Consider the following 20892-nt stretch of genomic DNA (forward strand, 5'->3'; position numbering starts at 1 on the left):
CAAACATTGCTTAATAAATGCTGCATCAAATTAGGGTGGATCCTAACTCCAATAACTAGTATTTTTCTAAGAGAGAAATTTGAACATGAAGACACACAGGAGAGAAGGCCATTGTGAAGACAGAGGCAAAGATTGGAATCATGAAGCTGGAAGCCAAGGAATACCAAGGATTGTTGGCAACCACCCCAAGCTGGGAAGAGGCACAAAAGGATCTAACTTAGAGCCTGCAGCAGGAGCATGGTTCTACTGACACCTTGATTTTGGACTTTGAGCCTCTGGAACTAAGAGAATCTATTTCTGTTGTCACAGCTGCCCAGTTTGTGTTTTTTTTTTTTTTTTTTTTAAAGTCTACATTTTTTTAAAGATTGATTGATTGATTGATTGATTTAAACAAGCACTGGGTACAGTCAGAAGCGCGGGAGGGTGAGAGAATTCACCAGAGCCAGAGTGGGGAGCAGAGCAGGCAGAAGGACCGAAGGACACTGCTGAGGGGAGTAGCGGGCGGCAGGAGAGGTCTGCGCGCCATGTGGGACCGTCTTCCGGTGGCCGGGGAGCAGCCGGGGATCGAACCAGCGCCGCAGAATCTGCAGGCAGCTTTGCAACCCAGCGCTCAACCGCTGCACCACCAGGGAGGCCCCTGCCCAGTTTGTGTTAATTTGTTATAGCAGCTCTAGGAAACTGATAAACTATCCCATTCATATTATTCTCACAACTTTTCTAGTGGAGGAAAGATTGTACAGTGCTTTACAATGATAAAGTTTAAGGGTTACGAGTTTGATAAATGAGCTATAAATATCACCATTCTGAAAACTGGTGTTGGGTTGTGGGGCCCCAGAGGACTGAGCAGGAAGTGTGGCCCCACTCACTTCCCCAGGCTCTCCAAGCACTCTTGCCACAAAGTAGATGAGCTGGGGCTAAGGTCCTGGCCTATAAGTGGGTTGAGTCAGCACATGATCTCCAATCTCCCAACCAGGATTTTTTTTATTGCTTAAAAGTAAAAGGGCTAGTAAATTCACATCTGATGGTAGGCAATGTCAGCATTTTAAACAATTGAAAAAATGAAAATTCCTAACTCATCTACCACTTAAGTCACTTTTTTTTTTTAAAGATTTATTTTCATTTATATAAGAACTGGGATAGAGGCCAGGTGCGGGGAAGGTGAGAGGATTCACCAGAGAAAATTCAGTCACATTTTTAACTCTGTAAGCAGAGGGTTAGAGAATGGAGTTAGGCTGATCTGATACATGTTGGGGTTTAATATTTTTTGGTTGCTGTCAGAAATATCTAAACTTTTAAGTAGTTTAGAACTTGTCATTTTTATATGTGTTTTACAGGCAAATTGAAAGAATGAGTGGCAGGGACTGGCATAATTTCGGTGAAATGTACTTGCCAATACCTGTTGTTACAACCTCAATTTTTATTCTTGGAGTTGATTAAACCATTATATCTGAAAGTCTGCCATACTAGGTTGTTTTTGTTTTTTTTTTTTTTTGTCTCTTATTTTTCCCCATCTGGCAAGACCATTAGAAGGAGGTATGTCACTCTACCAAAAATGACTGAGTTGTGTTGGGCCTGGAGAAAAAGTCAGGTAAGAGGAGCTTCTCCTGAGGCTGCTGATGGTTAGGCTCATCCACTGCTGCGCTTCGAGCTCGATTGGTATCACCATGGGTTTTCTGCAGAGAAGACAAAGATTGCAAAAACAGTTAATTTATAGTGGGAGCTGTGCCCTTACCTACTAGGTATGGTAACTGCAAGCTAAGCAGCTCCAATTCCATTGTTACAAATTTAGAATTCAGGTTGTACTTTTGACCAAGAACAATATAAATCAAGCAAGAGCACAGATTCTGCATAATTACTGCCCATAAGGTTTCATAAGTACATGGAAAGGCAATATGAAAGAGACATACCATCTGCCTTTGTGACCCCACAGTGCTCAAGTGTTCTACTTCAGCTGTGCCAATAGGTGGCAGCAGATTATTTCGACTCAGAGGCATTGGTGAGGGAGAAGAGAGCGAGTCGGCTGCCACTGGACTGCAGATCCCACCAGCGAACACCAACAAGATATAAGAAAGCATAATAATAGAAGCAAACTGATTAGAAATCAAATAAATGAAAAAGCTTTAAGCTGCCTATATTTTTAAGAGAATTTTGGAAAATTGTTTTGGGCTTCATAGTTTTTGATATTTTATTGAAACTGGGCAGAGCAGAAGCTGACCCTTTCACAAGAGAACTAGAATAAAATACTTTTCCCTCTGTTAGGTATTTCTCCTCTAATTTTGGATTTGTAATTTCACATCTGATGGAATTTTCCACTCTTCTGGGCCTTCTGGTTGTCCTCACTAATAACTGTAATTTCCAAGTATTCATTTTCTTCCATGGGATTTGGAGTAGCTTGCAGTATTACTCATACCCAAGGCAATAACTGAAACTTGAATGATACTTGAATGATATTTACTGGTCCCAGAAAATAACAAATTATTTGTCCCCTTTGAAAAAAAGCAGTCAGAGGAATGAGAGATTAATATTCTTCAAAACCACTCATTCCCAAATGAATAAATCAGTGGCTGTATTAGTATACATACAGCTACATTACAGAAAAATACAGTGATACATGTTTAACTGAGAAGATGAATTCCAAATAGTTATAGCCTAATTATCTCATACCCTTGGTAATAACCTTAGAAGTCACCCATCCTAAGATGTTTTGTGATTCAACAACTAATGAAAGAATTTCATACAAAAAATTGACTCCCAGGTATTTGCAGTGTTTAGTAAATGAAAGGTAGGTAAAGGAAAATGAATATTCCCCTGCTATATAAGCTAAGATCTATGAATTTATCAATGTGATATTTACAAAGTTTTTGTCATCAGTGGAATAAGTAGATCCCAAATGACTCAAAATATTAAAGGAGAATTAACTTACTTTAGGGTAAATTTCACTGAGCATGTTCCCACTAAGGAAAATGTTTAATAAATTACATATATCTCTTATTCCTTTAGTAAGTCCCACTGAAGTATCTAGCCAGCATTTTATTTATAGAAATGTAATTCTAACTAAACCTATACAGTATCTGTATTACATTAAAATTTAACCCTTTTTTTCTGAGTGGATTTAAATCAATGTCATAAGGATATGTAAAGATTATTTTCTAGGTGTAGATTGCAAAATCTAGAAACTATGTTTTTGAAACCTACACTCGGGATCCTCTGAGGATTTCGTCCATAGGTCTTGGTGTTCCAGCGCGTGAATGGCTTGTGCTGATGGGATGAAGGGTACGTGGTGGGGGATTTCGTCTCCTGCCGGACTGCACTGTATATGACAGAGATGATGTACTAAGCTCCAGGGCTCGATTTGACCAATTTCGAGTTGAAAGGATGGTACTGGACCCAGGCCTCAAAAGTAGCTTGTCATCAAGATCTCTAGTGGCCAAATCAGAAAACACAATGAAATCAAGATTGGTCTATACAGAGAGACATGACTCACGTGAAAAGCCTTAGATTTCAAAATACATTCAAGGTAGAGAAAAGCCAAAGTAAAAACTATTGAATAAGTAACATACTTTCTAGAAATCTTATAATCTAGCTGAGGCATGGGGCTTAAGAAAAGAATACCATTTTACTCATTCACATAATTTACTAGAATGGAGATTGCAGTCACGACCAGTGAAGACTAATAAGGTTATCTACTTCAAAGGGCTTTCAAAAGTTTACTCAAATTCCTATCTTATTTGAGGCATTGTTTTATGCTGCAGGAATATCTCCAGGAAGACTTAGTTGAAAGAAGAATGTGGTTTTTTGGAGCAGTGCGGCATTGGTGTGATCGCCCCTCACCATTTGCAGAGATTAAAGTACTGAGCTAGTTGGAGACTGCAGAGCAGTGGGGGTTTGGGTTTCTTGGATAGCTGGGAGCAGGCAAAGGTCCAGAGCCTTCTGTTGCCCAGGCAGCAGGATAGCAGTAGATCCCTATTTGTATAAACTGAAATGCAACATTTTCTCTAAATACCCTGGTAAATAAAATACCATACCTAGTTCAGGAGCTTTTAGTAACTTAAACTATGCCTCCAGGTGGGAGGGTAGGGAGTTTAACCCTACCCTAGGAGAGATAGTATTTGCCCATCAAAATGTTGGGAAAGACAAAGAATAATGTTCTGCTATGTACTCTTGGCTTTCAGTAAATTCCTCAGTGTTTCAGAGCACTTTGGTGTCCTCTGGTGCAAAATATCCTTCAGTGTTTGGAGATTTTTTAGTGTCCTGTTGCCTTAACTCTTCACATACCTTTTCTTTACAGGCCCTAACTGCTTTCTAATTACCAAAGGTTTAGGCCTTCGCTGTTCTCATATTTTGTTTTCTGGACTACTCATAATTCTGGATTTGATAATCTAGATCCTCCAAATCTGTCCTCTTCCTTTTTCCCAGTGAGAGAACCTTTCATTATAAACTCAGCACACCCAAACCAAACACCTTTTCATCCTAAGTAAGCTTCCTCAGAGTGTGAAATCATATAGTTGACTTTGATTCCTCTATTTCTATAGAATTTCATCTCTCTCATATCTCCACAGATATTTCATTCCTTTCCTGTCCTTCGCTATAACTTGAGTACAGACCCTTAGTAGCTCATGCTTGAACTCTTGGATTAAATTCCTGAGCTTCAGTTCTTTGTGCTTCAGTCTGATCTATGTTCCACTCCTGTGAAATTGTTCAGAATCCTCATTTAAATATATATACTTCTCAAACTGAAACTCATATATTGCTGGTGGGAGTGTAAAGTGATAAAACTACTTTGGAAAGTTAACATGTTTTCTTATAAAACTGGATGTACACATACCTATTTTCTGACATTTCTAGATATCAACCCAATATAAATGGGACCATAGGGTCCGTAAAAAGATATGTGCAAGAATACTTATAATGACTTTATGCTTAAAAACCCCAATCTGGAAACAACCTAAGTGTTCATTAGCAGAAGGATGGATAAACATATTGTGGAGTATTCTTTTTTTTTTTTTTTAATAGAGGCATGTTTTATTTATTTATTTGTTTGTTTTGTTTATACATGCACTGGGTACAGTCAGAAGCGCGGGAGGGTGAGAGAATTCACCAGAGCCAAAGCCGGGAGCAGAGCAGGCAGAAGGACCGAAGTACACTGCTGAGGGGAGCAGCGGGCGGCAGGAGAGGTCTGCGCGCCATGTGGGACCCTCCTCCGGTGGCCGGGGAGCAGCCGGGGATCAAACCGGCGCTGCAGAGGCTGCGGGCAGCTTCGCAACCCAGCGCTCAACCGCTGCGCCACCGGGGAGGCCCAGGGAGTGTTCTTAAAATATATTATTATCTGGCAATAAAAGAGTAGGTAACAGGCAACAATATGGAAACAACAGAATGGCACGGCCTAGTGCTAACCTTCACTCCTTTCATAGAACATCAGAGGACATTCGACTTCCCCACTAATCACCACAGTCTTTTTTATCATCAGAAATCTATTGCCTGAAACATTCAAGTTCTGACTTATTTCCATCCTACTATAGGAAAATGGTCTACTTTCTCCTCTAAATATTTTGTATTTCCCTTTCTCATACTATTCCTCTTGCCTAGGATAGGCTTGCTGCTTTCGTTGCTTAACAAAACTCCTATCTTTGAAGGACAAATTCAGAACTTAAGACATAGTATCCAAAATGCCTTCCTCCTTTGGCAATGGATGCCACAGCACTCTTTGTACTACACTTGGCACTTTCACAAAAATGCCCTGTTTTGTTAGATTAGGTCTCTTTTTACCCAGGTGTGGATTCTCTTTCCAGTATATCACCAGTTATTCAGGGTTAGAGATCATTTCTCTTAGATGTTTTTACTCCCTGGGTGTCTCGTCATTTGGTAGGTATTCAGTACATGCACACTGATTTGCTCTCCTTTTTATTTCTCATTGATCTACTTAAACTCTATAGTCCATAAAATTTTATACTTCTTACAGGAGCTTGTCCATTAGGGAGAGATTTCTTGGCTGTAGAGGCATCCCATGAACCAAGAGACCATTCACATTTGGCTGATGACCACTTGCTCCTTGACAGAGACTCATCTACATGTCAAAAGAAGATATTACTCATTATTGGTTGACTTGGTTTCCCAATTTTACCAAAAGTTAGTATTTACAAAGTAGGTCATTTATACATTTCCTCCTGTGCCACAACATTTTAACACCTTGGCAAGTAACCCCAGCTGGTACCCCAAGTCCACTGATAACATGACAAGTCAGTCCTTTCCTCTGTTTCTATATGACAGAAGATCTGGAAAGCCTGATGACCCTGGGTGAAAGCAATTAATAACCACTCTAATAATGGGACAGAGGACCTTTAATATTACTATTTATATTACATTAAAAAAGAAAAGGGTAAACTCTAACATAATCCCTTTACCATTGCACAATTCTTCACTCTTCATAAATTACTCCTTCAGTAACTGTGGAGCAGTTAGCGCTCGGTGATAACCTAAATTCTAACTAAGAATTTGTTCTAATGTTAGCAGGGTTTAATCTTTTTTTTTAAAAGACTGATTTTTATTTATAGAGGAACTGGGGTACAGGCCAGAGATGCGGGGGTGGGGGGGGGTGAGAGGATTCACCAGAGAGACAGTGGGGAGCAGAACAGGCAGACTGACTGAAATACACTGCTGAGGGGAGCAGCAGGCAAGTCAGGAGAGGTCTGCTGCGCCATGTGGGTATCTCCCTGGCTGGCCGGCAATCAAACCTGTGCTGCAGAGGCTGCGGACAGCTTCACAGTGCTGCGCTCAACCCGCTGTGCCACCGAAGAGGCCCAGCAGGGTTTAATCTTACCAGGACTGACATTGCTTCCTCACAGTCTTGCTTGTTTTCTCTCAGCTCATCAGTTCAATACCGTTTCTAATCATCTCTGCCAAAGAAGGCATTTTCCTCCTACCTTCTCTCAAGAATGTTTGGATTAACACTTCTCCTTCCTTTGAACATTAAAACCAGAACCATCTAAGTCAACTATTCAGGATTTAGGGTAAGCCATAGCCAGATCAGTTCATGTAGAAATAATTTATCACCACCAAAAGAGGATTAGTTAACCTGGTTCATGTTACCACGTGATAAGGTATGGCCACTGCTCACTTTATTTTTAAGTAATTCTTTTGCAAATCCAGATGTATATCTGGCCGCTATACCAATAAAGCAAATACTAGATCTGGATAAAACTTTGGACTGATGAACATGGCCCAGGATGAGAACCCTTTTTTCTGGAACCCTCTCCCCACCTTTTTTTTTCTGCCCCACAAGTTACACTGGTAAATGGCGTGTTGGAACTGGGAATACATAAATTATTACACATGGAATAAGATCAGGCTCATAAGCCTTCTGTGAGAAATAGCCATCTTTATACTTGTCCATAGACTTAATTGAGATTGATTTTCTCCTCTAATTTGCCATAATTTACACCTGGGTTATGGGAATAACCATCAAGAAAGCAAAATAATAAAGCAATAAATTTAAATATTAAAAATAAAACAACTGGGTAGTCTGAGATAAGAGAAAGAGTCAAGAAGAAACTAAAAGATATGTTAACACCATAGAAAATCTGAGATGATCCCTCTTTTCATCATATCCTTCATCCTTCCCAAAACAAACATAGGCTGACCACATAGTTGCTTCTAGATTGCACAACTTATGGATGCCTTTTCAAAATTGTTGATTGAGAATTTTCAACCCTAATCAAGAGTCACTTGATTATGATGATAAACACAGCTTTATTGGGGAAAAAAAACACAACAAAACTGAGTCATAAATAATACAATTTAAAAACTGAGCAAATTTTCTCTGGCAATAATAGCCATAGGTTTCCAGTACTTTCCTCTTTAGCACTTACTGGATTTGAGGTCATGGATAGCACCTTAGACTGTGGCACTCGAGGTAGGACCAAAGGTTGTAGTTCATTCAGCACACAGGGGCTTTCTGAGGCTGGTCTTGTGATTGCAACATTACTCTCGTCATCTGAACAAAGGAACAGAATCTCTTATTCATGGATATCTTAACACTACCTAGTACTATGAAAAATCTCCCCTGAGAATGCATAATCTCAAAATTAGGCTTCACTCGTATTTCTGGCCCAATTTCACGCCACCTCATGGTTCAAAAAAACCCCCCTCAAGCTAAGAATTTAAGTGGTTTCTCTGTCTGATTATGCCTCTTCGTACCTTGCTGAAAGAAAAATGATCTATAGAACAAAGAACAAAGCTTAACAAAGAACGGTTAAGAGTTGATGGACATGTTCTGCATTTGCACTGATAGAGTAGCCTCTACCCATACATGTTATAAGTTACTTAATATAGGACTAATCTGACTGAGAAAAAGAATTTTCAGTTTTCATTTTTGTTTAATTAAATTTTATTAAAATTTAAATGACTACATGTGACCAGTAGTTACTATAGTCAGTATTTAGGACAGTTTAGCTCTAGGAGATCATTCATCTGAGTCTTAATTCCCACACATTAAATTACAAGGTAACACCTTACTACCTTTAAAACCACACAATACACAAGGAAACAAGACACCTTGAGAAAGAATAAACAAAATAATGAATCAGCAAATTGGAAACAAAAATGGATCAGAAATTGAGATTAGTGGCAGAATACAGAAAAACAAATGAAGCAATTGAAGATAAGAGTAAAGAGCAAGATGTCATAAAAAAGACCAAGAAGAACTGAAAAAGGATAAAACTACAGAAGAGAACTAAAATTACCAAAATTAAAGAAACCCAACACAGTTAATATCAGAATAGGTCCTACTGAAGATGGAATTAGTGAACTATTAGGAAAAAAGATTTCTGAATTCAGTCTAGAAAAATGAAAAGGAAAATATGAGTAGTACACTAAAAAGAGTGAATTCTGCTGTTTGTAAATAACATCTTGATTTTTAAAACAAAACTACAATGAAACACCTTTTACATGTTGACAAAAATTTAAAACTTGATCAGTAAGTATTAAGACTGTGAGCACAGGAACTCATGTACTGTTAGTGTTGCAGTAACTGCTGACTATGTAGAGTGACCTAATAAAGTTGAAGATGAATATTGCCTGTGACCCAGGAACTCCACTCCTTAGTACCTACCTTTGGAGAGATTCTTGTTATAAATACCAGGAGGAATGCTCAAGAATGTTCATAATGTCATTGATCATAATTGTAAAATACTGGAATTTTAGCACTTTTCACCAATTATGAATCTAAAACTGAACCCAAGATGACGAACCACGTTTTTGAGTAAAATGAATATGAACTCTTTTGGTCATTATTTCTAAATAATTTCCATCATCATCATAATTTTGTTTACTATTGTTGTTTATTCAGAGAAGATACGTATCACTTAACAGAAATGTCCAGTGAAGCTTGTTTCCTTGTCAGCAAATTAGGGTTAAAACACATAATTATTTTAAAACAATATTCTTATACATTTCAGATTTTAAAATCAGCCTGGTTAAAACTTTAAAACAAATTACTAAAAATATACTCACTCAGTTTTATATACTTTTATATAGATTCAAAAAACTTTAAAATAGCACAAGTTGGCATGTGGTCTTATTGCATATGACCAGGATGTAGTTTGGATTTCTTCCTCACACAGTGGTATAAAAAGTTGCTTTAGTAGTAGAGATAGGTTTGTAACAGCACCTACAGATTAACTCAAACAACTAACCACCCCCAAAATACAAGAGTTCTCTTTCCACACTTAAAGGTATTTTATTATAGTGGTAATAGCTAACATTTATTGTCCTTTTACATATCTTTCATTTCCTCCCTAGTTTTTAAGTTGGAATTTCTCTAAATGTTATCCTTTCTCTGGCCCACTACTATGTTGGGTGTGGTGGCGGTGGCGTCAGAGACCTTGTTTCTGGGAGTGGAATGACTGGATTATATGGTTAGATGTAAGTATAACCTTCAGTTTCCTAGATCTTTTAGACTTTTGAGCTGATGCTCCAATAGGATATTTCTTGGGAACCTTGGGTGGAGGTTTGATGTATTTTGCATGTGGGAGGGGCTAGAAGGAAGACTACGGTACTAACCCTTAAGATAATAGCCTCCCCATTATTCCTACTTCATGCCTTTGTGTAATTCTCTCCCTTTGATTGTGGGCAGGACCTGTGAGTTACTTCAGACCAACATATGATTGTAAAAGTGATGAAATGTCACTCCATGATTATGTTATGTTATATTAGCTTCTGTCTTGCTAGCAGAATAGCTCTCAGTCATTCTTGCTGGCTTTGAAAAATAAAGTTGCTGTGACTTAGCCAGAGGAACTACATCCTTCCAAGAACACACAAAAAGGGAATGTGAAGCCTTCCTCTATATAAGAACCCATCCCTAGTCAATACCTTCCATCACAGCCTTGTAAGATACTGAGGAGAGGACTATCTAGTCTGCTCTTGGACTTCTGACTCACAAATTTGTAAGATACTAAATGCGTGTCACTTGAAGCTGGTAAGCTTGTGATAATTTGTGGTACAGCATAGAAAAATCAATGCAAATAATTCTTAAAAAGTCAAATATACAGGGGCCTCCAGGATGGCCTAGGGGTTAGTCTCAGCACTCTCACCGCTGCGACCTGAGTTCAGGCCCCGGCCAGGGAGCTACCCGCATAGGCGCGTGGGAGTTAGCCCCATAAGGGGGCGTGGAGCTAGAGCGCATGTGGAGCAGCAGAAGGTCTCTTCTCTCTGTGCCTGCTGCTCTGCTATGCTCTGTGCTCCAGATCTCCCCTCGCTCCGCCCTCCCCCTCCTCCTCCCTCCTCCCCCGCCCCCCCCACATGTCTTCCTAATAAAATCTGAAACCTAGATACTCCTGAGTGCCTTAAACCAAATGTGAATCAGTTGTGATTAACAAGATTAAATTTAAAAAAAAAAAGTCAAATATACAACTAACCATATAATCCAGTCATTCCATTTTTAGAAATTTAAGAGGAAAGGAAATATCTCCAAAAAACTTTTGTATTCTAGTATTCATAACAGCTCTATATGTAACAGTACAAACTAAAAACAATCTGAATGTCCATTAACAGATAAATGGATAAATACATTATAGTACAATGGAATACTGCTCAGCAATAAAAAGAAATAAATTATTGATACAATCAATGGCAGAAAAACTCAAAATCATACTGTGTGAAAGAAGCTGATGAAAAGTAAAGTAGTTAAAAATATATCTGCCACTTGCACATGTTTATTCATCACAAATGATTATATTCAAAATGAAAGCACAATCGGGTCTAATCATCACAGACTAGACCTTGTTATTTATTCACACATTTTCATATATATATTTTTTTAAAGATTTATTTATTTATATAAGCACTGGGTACAGTCAGAAGCGTGGGAGGGTGAAAGAATTCACCAGAGCCAGAGCAGGAAGCAAAACAGGCAAACTGACGAAGTACACTGCTGAGGGGAGCAGCTGGCGCGGTAGGAGAGGTCTGTGCGCCTTGTGGGACCCTCGCCAGGTGGCCGGGGATCGAACCGGCGCTGCAGAGGCTGTGGGCAGCTTCGCAACACAGCGCTCAACCGCTGCGCCACCAGGGATGCCCGATATATTTTCTTAATGTTAGTTTCTATGGGAAATACAAACTATAAACCAGACCATTTTTGTACCGATGACACTTAAAAACAAACAGACTGGCTAGGGTTTGAAACTCAAAATTATTTTTCAATATTTTTTCACAAAGATCCTTACCAGAAGCAAATCCCTCCCAGTGATTACGTGTCAACTGCTCCATACAGCCCAGGACCTTGCTCCACACGTCATCAAATACATAAGCAAGGACATCCTCTTTCATGCAGTAAAATGGAGCAATGGGAGGGTACCCTAATTTCTGTTTCTCTGTAGCTGCTTCTGATTTCTTCCCATGAAACCCCTCTTCCCTGTAACAGAAGCATGAAGGGAAAGACTTCTGGTTATCGTTTACTGAGTGTTTGCCATTGTCCCTATGCTTTTTATACTGTGATTTATGCCCCACACTTGTGCCAAGTATATGTATTGATAGTATGTATATGAAGCTCCCCTGTGAACTAAGGGAGTTATCAACAGAGGAGACTCTGCTTTTCCCTTTTTACTTCTACCCCACCTTTCTGCCAAAAAATGGAATGAGAAAAAGAAAACTAAGAATCACTGTACTTTCTTTTAGCTTTAAAATGATTAACATTGTCAGCTGAGCAGCAAGCAATATAAATTAAGCATATATAATAATGTAATATTTGGAGTAATAATGTAATATTTAATGACATGTAATTGTGATTATGATCCATAATTATTTGAGGCAATTTTTCATTAAGGAAACAGACCACAGAAATTATTAAAATTAGTATACTTTTACTTAGCCAAATAAACATTTGGTAATTGCCTAGAAAGGAAAACGAGAACTAAACAGCAGAGAAGGCTACTCTGAGGCTCTTCTGAGACCCTGTATCAGTATCCCAGAAACTCGCAGTTAGCCAAGTCTCTTCTCTGACAGAGTGCCAATAGCCCCAGGATGGAGGGGATGGGGGTGGGGTGTGTTCAAGGAAATCTAGCTGATCGATATGAGAGATTAAAACAGTGATTTTGGACCTGGTTTGGAGAAATATCCCCAAAGTTAGCTCTAGGGCAACAGAGATCCCAAGAATTAAACAGGAAGCTGTAGCCAGGAAAGGATTGTTTCAGGATGATGCAGGCAGCCAAAGACTTCACTTCTCTAAGGAGAGCTGGTTTGGCATTAAGTGTGGAAGCAGGCTGATTAGAATAACGTGAATTTAAATTTCTTTTTAGAGGAGAAAAACACATTGATATGATTTATATGACTGATTTATATAAGCCATGATTCATATGATAAAAAAATGAATTCTACCGAAGGAAATATATAGATGTAGTGAAAAACAATATATTCCTGTCCTCAGTCAACATTTCATTGTATATTAAAACATTATACACAGTTCCAGAGACGTCGTTCCGTACTGTGCCACACCTCACTTTTTACATTCAACAATGTGTAGAGACTTTTGATCCTTTCAATACATATAAATCTGTCTCTTAAAAAAAATGGCTGCAAAACATTCCTTATGATCTAGCAATTCCACTCCTAGGTATTTACCCAAAGGACACAGAAACATTAATTCAAAAGGGCACCTGCACCCCAGTTATAGCAGCACTATTTACAATAGCTAAGCTGTGGAAACAACCCAGATGCCCAAAAATAGATGACTGGATCAAGAAGATGTGGCTTATATACACAATGGAATATTACTCAGCAATCAAAAAGATAAGCCCATGCAATCTGCAGCAACATGGATGGAGTTGGAAGGGATCATACTCAGCGAAATAAGCCAGAAAGAAAAAGAAAAATACCAGATGGTCTCACTCATAGCAGGAATCTAGAAAACCTAAATAAGGAACCAGGAAAAAGACTAATTATAATAAAGAAAAAGTCAAAATCAACAAGCAACTATAAACCAGAGACACACTGTGGGGGGAAAGGGGAGAGGAGGGATTAGGGCCAAAATAAGGGGGGTGGGAATTGTATGGGGAATATAACCAAAATGGAAAATGCATTCATGAAAAAAGATGTAAGAATTATATAAAATATATTAAAAAATATTAAAAAATAGCTGCAAAACAGCCTATAGGATATGCCATACTATATCCTTGCACATAGCACTTTGACTACTTAGGAGTTATAGCTGTAGGATAAATTCCTACAGAGTTACTGAATCAAAGCTTATAGCCAATTTAAAAGATACTGTTCATTTTTCTCTAAGGAAATGGTATAATTCTTCAGTAGCAAAAGAAATTGCCTGTTTTCCCACTCAAGGAATTACCAAACTTCTTTATCTTTTGTTTTCTACCAGTTTGTCAGATAAAATAGCATATCGCTACAGTTTTTTTTTTTAAGATTTTCATTTATGCATATAAGAACTATGGTGTAGACCAGAGGTGCAAAGGGTGAGAGGATTCACCAGAGACAGCGTGGGGAACAGAACAGGCAGATCTACTGAAATACACTGCTGAGAGGAGCAGCAGACAAGACAGGAGAGGTCTGCTGCACCATGTGGGTTAGCTCCCTGGCTGGCTGCTGATAGCTTCATAGTGCTGAGATTTAACCCCTTGCGCCACCAGGGAGGTCCCCATATATAATGTTTTAAACCAGTGTTACTTCAATAAAAAATAATAAAAGGAAGAAATCTGTGTAATCTTTAGCGATTCTAGGAATATTTATACTGTGTATGTAAGCAAGACTCAGCAGGAAATATAATGGGAAGAAAATTCCAGAATCGTGTGACACAATAATAACCAGCCCTACCTAAAGTTCAAAGCTAAAAATTATCATTTTCAGATGAGATGCTGTCACTATCAATTATGGAACTAATAATAAAAGACTTACAGATTTAGTTTCTTAAAGTAGCATGGGATAGTAGAGAGAGCACTGGAGTTAGAATCATATGAATAAAATTTTAGTTTTAGCTTTACCTTAGAAAAATCATTTAAACACCCTGATTCTTTTTTTTTTTTTACCTGACTTTATTTTTTATTTATTTATTTTTTTTTTAATCTTAAATTTTATTTTTATATTCCCCCATACAATTGCAAACGCCCCATTCTGACCCCAATCCTTCCCCTCCCGCCCCCCCCCCCAAAAAGTGTCTCTGGTTCATAGTTTTTTGTTGATTTTGATTTTCACTTTCTTATATTCATTTTCCTGGTCCCTTATTTAAGTTTTCTAGATTCCTGCTATGAGTGAGACCATCCGGTATTTTTCTTTTTCTTTTTGGCTTATTTCGCTTAGCATGATCCCTTCCAGCGCCATCCATGTTGCTGCAAATTGCATGTGTTTATCTTTTTTGAATGCTGAGTAATATTCCATGGTATATATGTACCACATCTTCTTGATCCAGTCATCTACTTTTGGGCATTTGGGTTGTTTCCAAAGCTTAGCTATTGTAAACAGTGCTGCTATAAACATAGGGGTGCAGGTGCTCTTTGGAATTGATGTTTCTGTGTCCTTTGGGTAAATACCTAGGAGTGGAATTGCTGGATCATATGGAAGCTCTATGTTTAGTAGGTCCAGAAATCTCCACACAGCTCTCCATAGTGGTTGGACCAGTTTGCACTCCCACCAACAGTGCAGAAGAGTTCCTTTTTCTCCACATCCTCGCCAACATTTGTTGTTGCTAGTTTTTTTAATATGTGCCATTCTCACTGGTGTGAGATGGTATCTCATGGTAGTTTTGATTTGCATTTCCCTGATTGCAAGTGATGTTGAACATTTTTTCATATGTCTGTTGGCCATTTGCATTTCCTCTTCAGAGAAGTTTCTTTTTAGCTCTTCTGCCCATTTTTTGACTGGATTATTTTCTTTGTTGTTGCTGAGTCTCATCAGCTCTTTGCAGATTTTTGTGATCAGTCCTTTATCATTAGTGTTGGGTGCAAAAATGTTCTCCCAGTTGAACACCCTGATTCTTATCTACTCTGTAAAGGAGTTAATTGGTATCTATGTCATAGGACTATTTCCCAATTACAATAAGAATAGATAAAAATGAGCATTATTAATTATAAAGTCTGCTAAATATATTTTTTATAAACTGTATACCTTTTCAAACAGAATTTATGTATCAAAGTTCACAATTCTTCAACTGCTCTTTTTTTTTTTTTTGTGGGACCCTCGCTGGTGGCCAGGGATCGACTTGGCGCTGCAGAGGCTGTGGGCAGCCTCACAGCCCAGCGCTCAACCGCTGTGCCACCAGGGGAGGCCCTTCAACTGCTCTTTTAAAAAGTTTCAGTTTCTATGCGTTACTAATAATTACAAAAGGTAAAATCAAATTATGTAGAGAAAAAAATCTAATTAAAAATGTCTAATCTGAGAAAGAGGCAAATGGCATGAGCAGAAAGAAAATACACAAGGTAGTTTAGTATTTGGAAACCACAGGAATTTATACCAACTAAGAATATGAACTCAGGATACCTGAAAAGTAACAGAAAATAAATAACATAAGCTGATATACATCTAAGTATAGGTAATACTGATAATATATTCTAGGAAGAAATAGATGTTAATAGACAAAATAGAGTAAAAAGCGTAAAAAACATAATACTCACGTATCTGTGCAGTCAAATGCTAGGTATTCCTCTATTATTCCTTCGGAGAAGATTACACAGTCTTCCTCTCCATTTTCAGGAGAACACAAGCTAGGGGATTTGGCAGTGGAAGATTCTTTCTGAACATAAGATGAAAAATGTAACTTCTTTCCCCTTATGCCAAATCTGAGAGGGAGAAAAAAGCAATTATTATGTACAACCTAATTCTCATAATAGCACAGTGACATGAATTTTGGCTCAGATGTCCTGATGACACCTTCCTAGACTATTCTAAGCTTTCTCAGAACAGGAAAATTAAATATTAGCCATAGAATTCAGCCTAGGTGTACTACTTAGATAGGAATATGTGCTGACTCATTCATTTCAGTATGTTTACTTTAGAGAAAGCAAGTTAAATCTGTAACCAAATATTAAATATTACTGTGTATATTTTTATTCCTTGTGCTTTTTTGTGCCTTAAGTATTTTTTTAATGGGGAAATAAGGGAGTCAACATAGCGCTTTTCAGCAAGGTGAGTGGTAAAAACATTGGCATACATTTTGGAGATAAGTATTAGAAACCTTAAAATAAGCATACCCTTTGATTCAATGGTGTCATTTGTAGGGGTTTCCTTCAAGGATGTGACCCATAAGATTTCACTGTAGGAATTATTATCACAGAATTGTTTATAATTGCAAAAAAATTGAAACTAGCCAAAGTATTTCAATATACACAATTGGGAATTAGTTGTTTAATGGTATAATCATACACTAGAATACTATGAGATCATGAAATTCATGTTGTAGAAGAACATGCTACTCACATAATGTTCCCAGACCCAAAAAAAACACAACCTACCAAATCATACTAAATAGTACTGATGTACTTTTGGATGGGGGAGAAAACTATAAATACCAGAATTGGTATTGCTGGATCATATGGTAATTCCATTTTTAATTTTCAAAGGAAATTCCATACTGTTTTCCATAATGGCTACACCATTGTACATGCCCCCCACAGTGCAAGTAATTTTTATTGAGCTATTTATTTAGACCAGGAAAGGTAAGTCCCTTAAACTAAAGCAGTAGAATGCAGTTTTTTTTCAAGTGGAAATGTCCTCAAGCTTATCTTTTCAAGGTACTCTTGTGGCCTGTATTTTCTGTTTATGCTTTCATTTCCTGGAATTTCATTTTGTTTTTTTTTTTTAAAAGATTTTTTATTTAGGACCTCCCTGGTGGTGCAAGGGGTTAAGCACTGCAATATGAAGCAATCCATAGCCTCTGCAGCATGAGCTCTATCCCCGGCCGGCCAGGGAGCAACCCACATGTCACAGTAGACCTCTCCTGACTCGCCCGCTGCTCCTGTCAGCAGTGTATTTCAGTCAATCTGCCTGTTCTGTACCCCACTCTGTCTCTGGTGGGTCCTCTCATCCCCCACACTCTGGCCTGTACCCCAGTTCTTGTATGCATAAATAAATCAATCTTTAAAAAAAAAGATCATTTATTTACAAGAACCCAGCTCTTGTATGCATAAATAAATAAATCTTAAAAAAAAAAAAAGATCATTTATTTACAAGAACTGGAGTAAGGCCAGAGGTGTGGGGGGTGAGAGGATTCACCAGAGACAGAGTGGGGTACAGAACAGGCGGATCGCCTGAAATACACTGCTGAAGGGAGCAGTGGGCGAGTCAGGAGAGGTCTGCTGTGACATGTGGGAGCTCCTTGGGTGGGGATCGAACTCGCGCTGCGGAGGCTATGGATAGCTTCATAGGTTGTGTCTTAACCCCTTGCACCACCAGGGAGGCCCTGGAATCCCATTTTGATCTAGACACCTAATATTATTTTGACTGATATTTGCAATCATAATATCACTTTATTCACATCTACTACATAACATCAATTAATACATTAATTTATTTTGTGTAATTTGTTATGAAAATATTTCAATTTAGTAAAAATAAAGTTAAAATTGAATGCTTAAAAAAAAAAGGTCCAGACACTGTCCTTGGTTTTAGAAATAAAGGTATTATATTTTTTGCGTTGTTTACTGTATCAGTTTCCACTGGCCCAAGAATTCCTCAAAAATAGGAAATGGAATAAATACCTTTAGTACATCTGAGACCTAAAAGAAAGCTTTGAGAGGATTAGTGAATGAAGGAGAGAATTACAGAAAATAAATACAGACATGTAGGTAGGGGCCAGCATATGATATGATCACTTAAATTTAGTGAGAAGTATTAAAGATTTTTAAGTGGCAGACAGAAAGGATCAACTCTGAATTTTAAAAGGAAAAACCTGATGTAATGTGGAGAATGGTATCAGATGTGGGCAAGAATGGATATAATTTGAAGTTCTTAGAAAGTCTCAGATTTTGATATACCTCATTTTATGGCAAACTATTTGTTAAACGAACAAAAACATCAAAATGAATTCACACATTTTCCCTTACCACTTACTATAAAACATGGTAAACAGTAGCAGCAGCATCACCAACGTATATGCCCTTACTATTTAAGTTTTGCTCTCAAATACTATTAGCCTCTCAAAAGAATCAGGTCTCTGGAAATTTTAGCTGATTCCATGTCTTAAAGGAGAAAAAGTTTAAAGATCAGTCTGTAATAGCATTTTAACTTCTATGCATATATTAAGTTGTAATTAATATTATATGTTTAAGAAAAATTACTTTTCAAGCTTTTTTCAAAAAGATTTTAAAGTCCCTTTCTTAGATCTCAAAATTTCTTTCAGTCTGTTTACACATTTATTCCAAGAGGGAAATGTCTGTATTCATAGATATATGTAAACACAGATACAGATATAGATAGATACACACACACACATATATATATATATATATATATATATATATATATATATATGGAGAGAGAGAGAGGGAGAGAGAGAGAAACACAGATACAGATATCTATTTATCTATCTATAGATCTGAATAGCGAAATATCCCTAGACTTGGAGGATAGCTTGCTTTTTAGAGAAAAAACTATATAACATAATGGTCAATCTTATAAAATATGCTGTGCTTTATTAAATGCCAAAAAATAGGAAAAACATTTTAATCCCTTAGTATAAGTGGAAGAACATAATATATACTAGGAAGCATAAATACTTACATATTAAATACTTACATAGTAGAATCTCTTTCTTGAGACAGTATTGCCTCATGTGAAGCTAAAACAGCAGGAGACCTAGGATACAGTTCATAACCTTCACTCGGAGTGATTATCTGCCTACCTAGAATCCTTCAAAGTGAACAACATAAAGAGACAATTAAGCATCTTCAGCTGGCTCACATACAAAATCTAGAAATTCTGGGAACAAATTTGATGATTCTATATGGAAATCCACTAGCACTTAGTCTGATGCTGATTAAGAATGACTCCTGAGAGTAAATATGAATCCAGAGCCTTATCAGAGGCACTGGATAGAGATAAAGAAGGGAGATAAAAGATAAAGCTATAAACCCTATCACTCCTCCCCAAAAGCCCTAGGAAACTAAGCAAATATTTATAAACCAAAACGAAAAAAGAATCCTTGGACAGTCACCAGATTACAGCTACTGGTACAGAAATTGTTTTACTCTATTAGGATGACATATTAGTAGTCATGAAAACACCAAGAAACTTCCATCAACTTGAGTTTTCTCTTATCTGAAGCTTTATACCACAAGGCGTTATTTGCATTCATTAAAATCATGCCCATAGAGATTTCAGGGTACAAGGTTTTTTGAAATAATGCTTTTCAAATTTTAGTATCAGCCATAAATACAAGTGAACGCTAAGGATTTAGTACCTGAGGTGAGGAAAGCTGTGTGTCCATTGTTGGCACTCTTCTTGTAGACCCTTAGTATATACACTCAACTTCTGTTCATACAAGAGCTCGTCAATGGCTGTGAACATTGCTTGTACTTTTTCAGTGGCATTTTGATCAAGTTCCTAGAAGAAAATATCCCCCCAAAATATGTGTGAGATTAAATCAAAAAGCATAAAATTTCACAACAATTAGATTTTGTTTTGTTTTCAATATTTAGTCCATTTGAAATACTGAGTTTCCATGAAAGAAAAGTTAAATAAGTTTTCAGATCTAAGAATATTCAGATTTTTTTCTCTATTCCTATTTAAAGAAAATTTATAGATTTATTTACATATGTAAAGTAAGATGTTCTTCATCATAAAATTACTATTGGAGTCATTCTTTAAAAACAAAAACATGAAGAAAAAAATTATCAATAATTTTCACCATAATAGATAAAAATTGTTAATTTTAGTATAGTTGTTTGGTTCCGGTATTTTTAGTCCTTTATCTTTAAATATTACTGTGTAGTCTGCATTTTTCACTGAACAACTTTATGATATACCTGCCTTCTGTCATCTATCCTTTAGCAGTAGCCAAAGGGGTGGCTATAAAATGTGAATCTGATTTTATGTTATTTGATTCTCAGTTTATCCTCTACTTCATCCCTTATATTATATTCATCTATATACCCTCTATGTTATCTTCTACCTTTTACATTCTTGTGGAAGAAGTTATGGCTTATTTTGAACAAATAAGATGAGAATTAGGCATTTCACTCTAAGAATGAAACTCAGTTTCTACCCAAATAAAAAGAAAAGGACTTGCTAGGCAGATACAGGTTTTTATTTTATTTTAATTTTTTTATAAATATTTTTTAAAAAATTTTAACATTTATCATTTCTTACATTTTTTAGACAATATTTGCTTATCTCCACCCCCTCAGATTGAGTCCCCATAGAATTTCCTTCCCCAAAGGCACCCATGCACCATCACCACAGTCC

The 20892-nt window shown here is 37.2% G+C and overlaps 1 protein-coding gene across 5 annotated transcripts in view; it reads right to left on the reverse strand.

Annotated features, from left to right (window-relative positions):
* FAM149B1 (family with sequence similarity 149 member B1) overlaps positions 1–20892 on the reverse strand; it is a 31388-nt gene that overhangs the window by 4666 nt on the left and 5830 nt on the right. For 4 of the 5 annotated variants that reach the window (XM_037497176.2, XM_054690554.1, XM_054690552.1 and 1 more), the window contains exons 4-11: positions 19889–20031; positions 19225–19338; positions 16107–16271; positions 11715–11902; positions 7866–7990; positions 5958–6064; positions 3196–3420; positions 1548–1673 (exon numbers count right to left, since the gene is read on the reverse strand). In XM_037497176.2, the coding sequence (XP_037353073.1) occupies positions 1548–1673; positions 3196–3420; positions 5958–6064; positions 7866–7990; positions 11715–11902; positions 16107–16271; positions 19225–19338; positions 19889–20031 (1193 nt within the window). Of the gene's footprint in view, positions 1–1547; positions 1674–1907; positions 2032–3195; positions 3421–5957; positions 6065–7865; positions 7991–11714; positions 11903–16106; positions 16272–19224; positions 19339–19888; positions 20032–20892 lie in introns of all 5 variants that reach the window. The other variant, XM_037497174.2, reaches the window with a different exon arrangement.

Source organism: Talpa occidentalis, unplaced genomic scaffold (assembly GCF_014898055.3).
Source record: "Talpa occidentalis isolate TD23 unplaced genomic scaffold, MPIMG_talOcc4v2.1 talOcc4.8, whole genome shotgun sequence".
In the NCBI taxonomy this organism is placed as follows: Eukaryota; Metazoa; Chordata; class Mammalia; order Eulipotyphla; family Talpidae; genus Talpa; species Talpa occidentalis.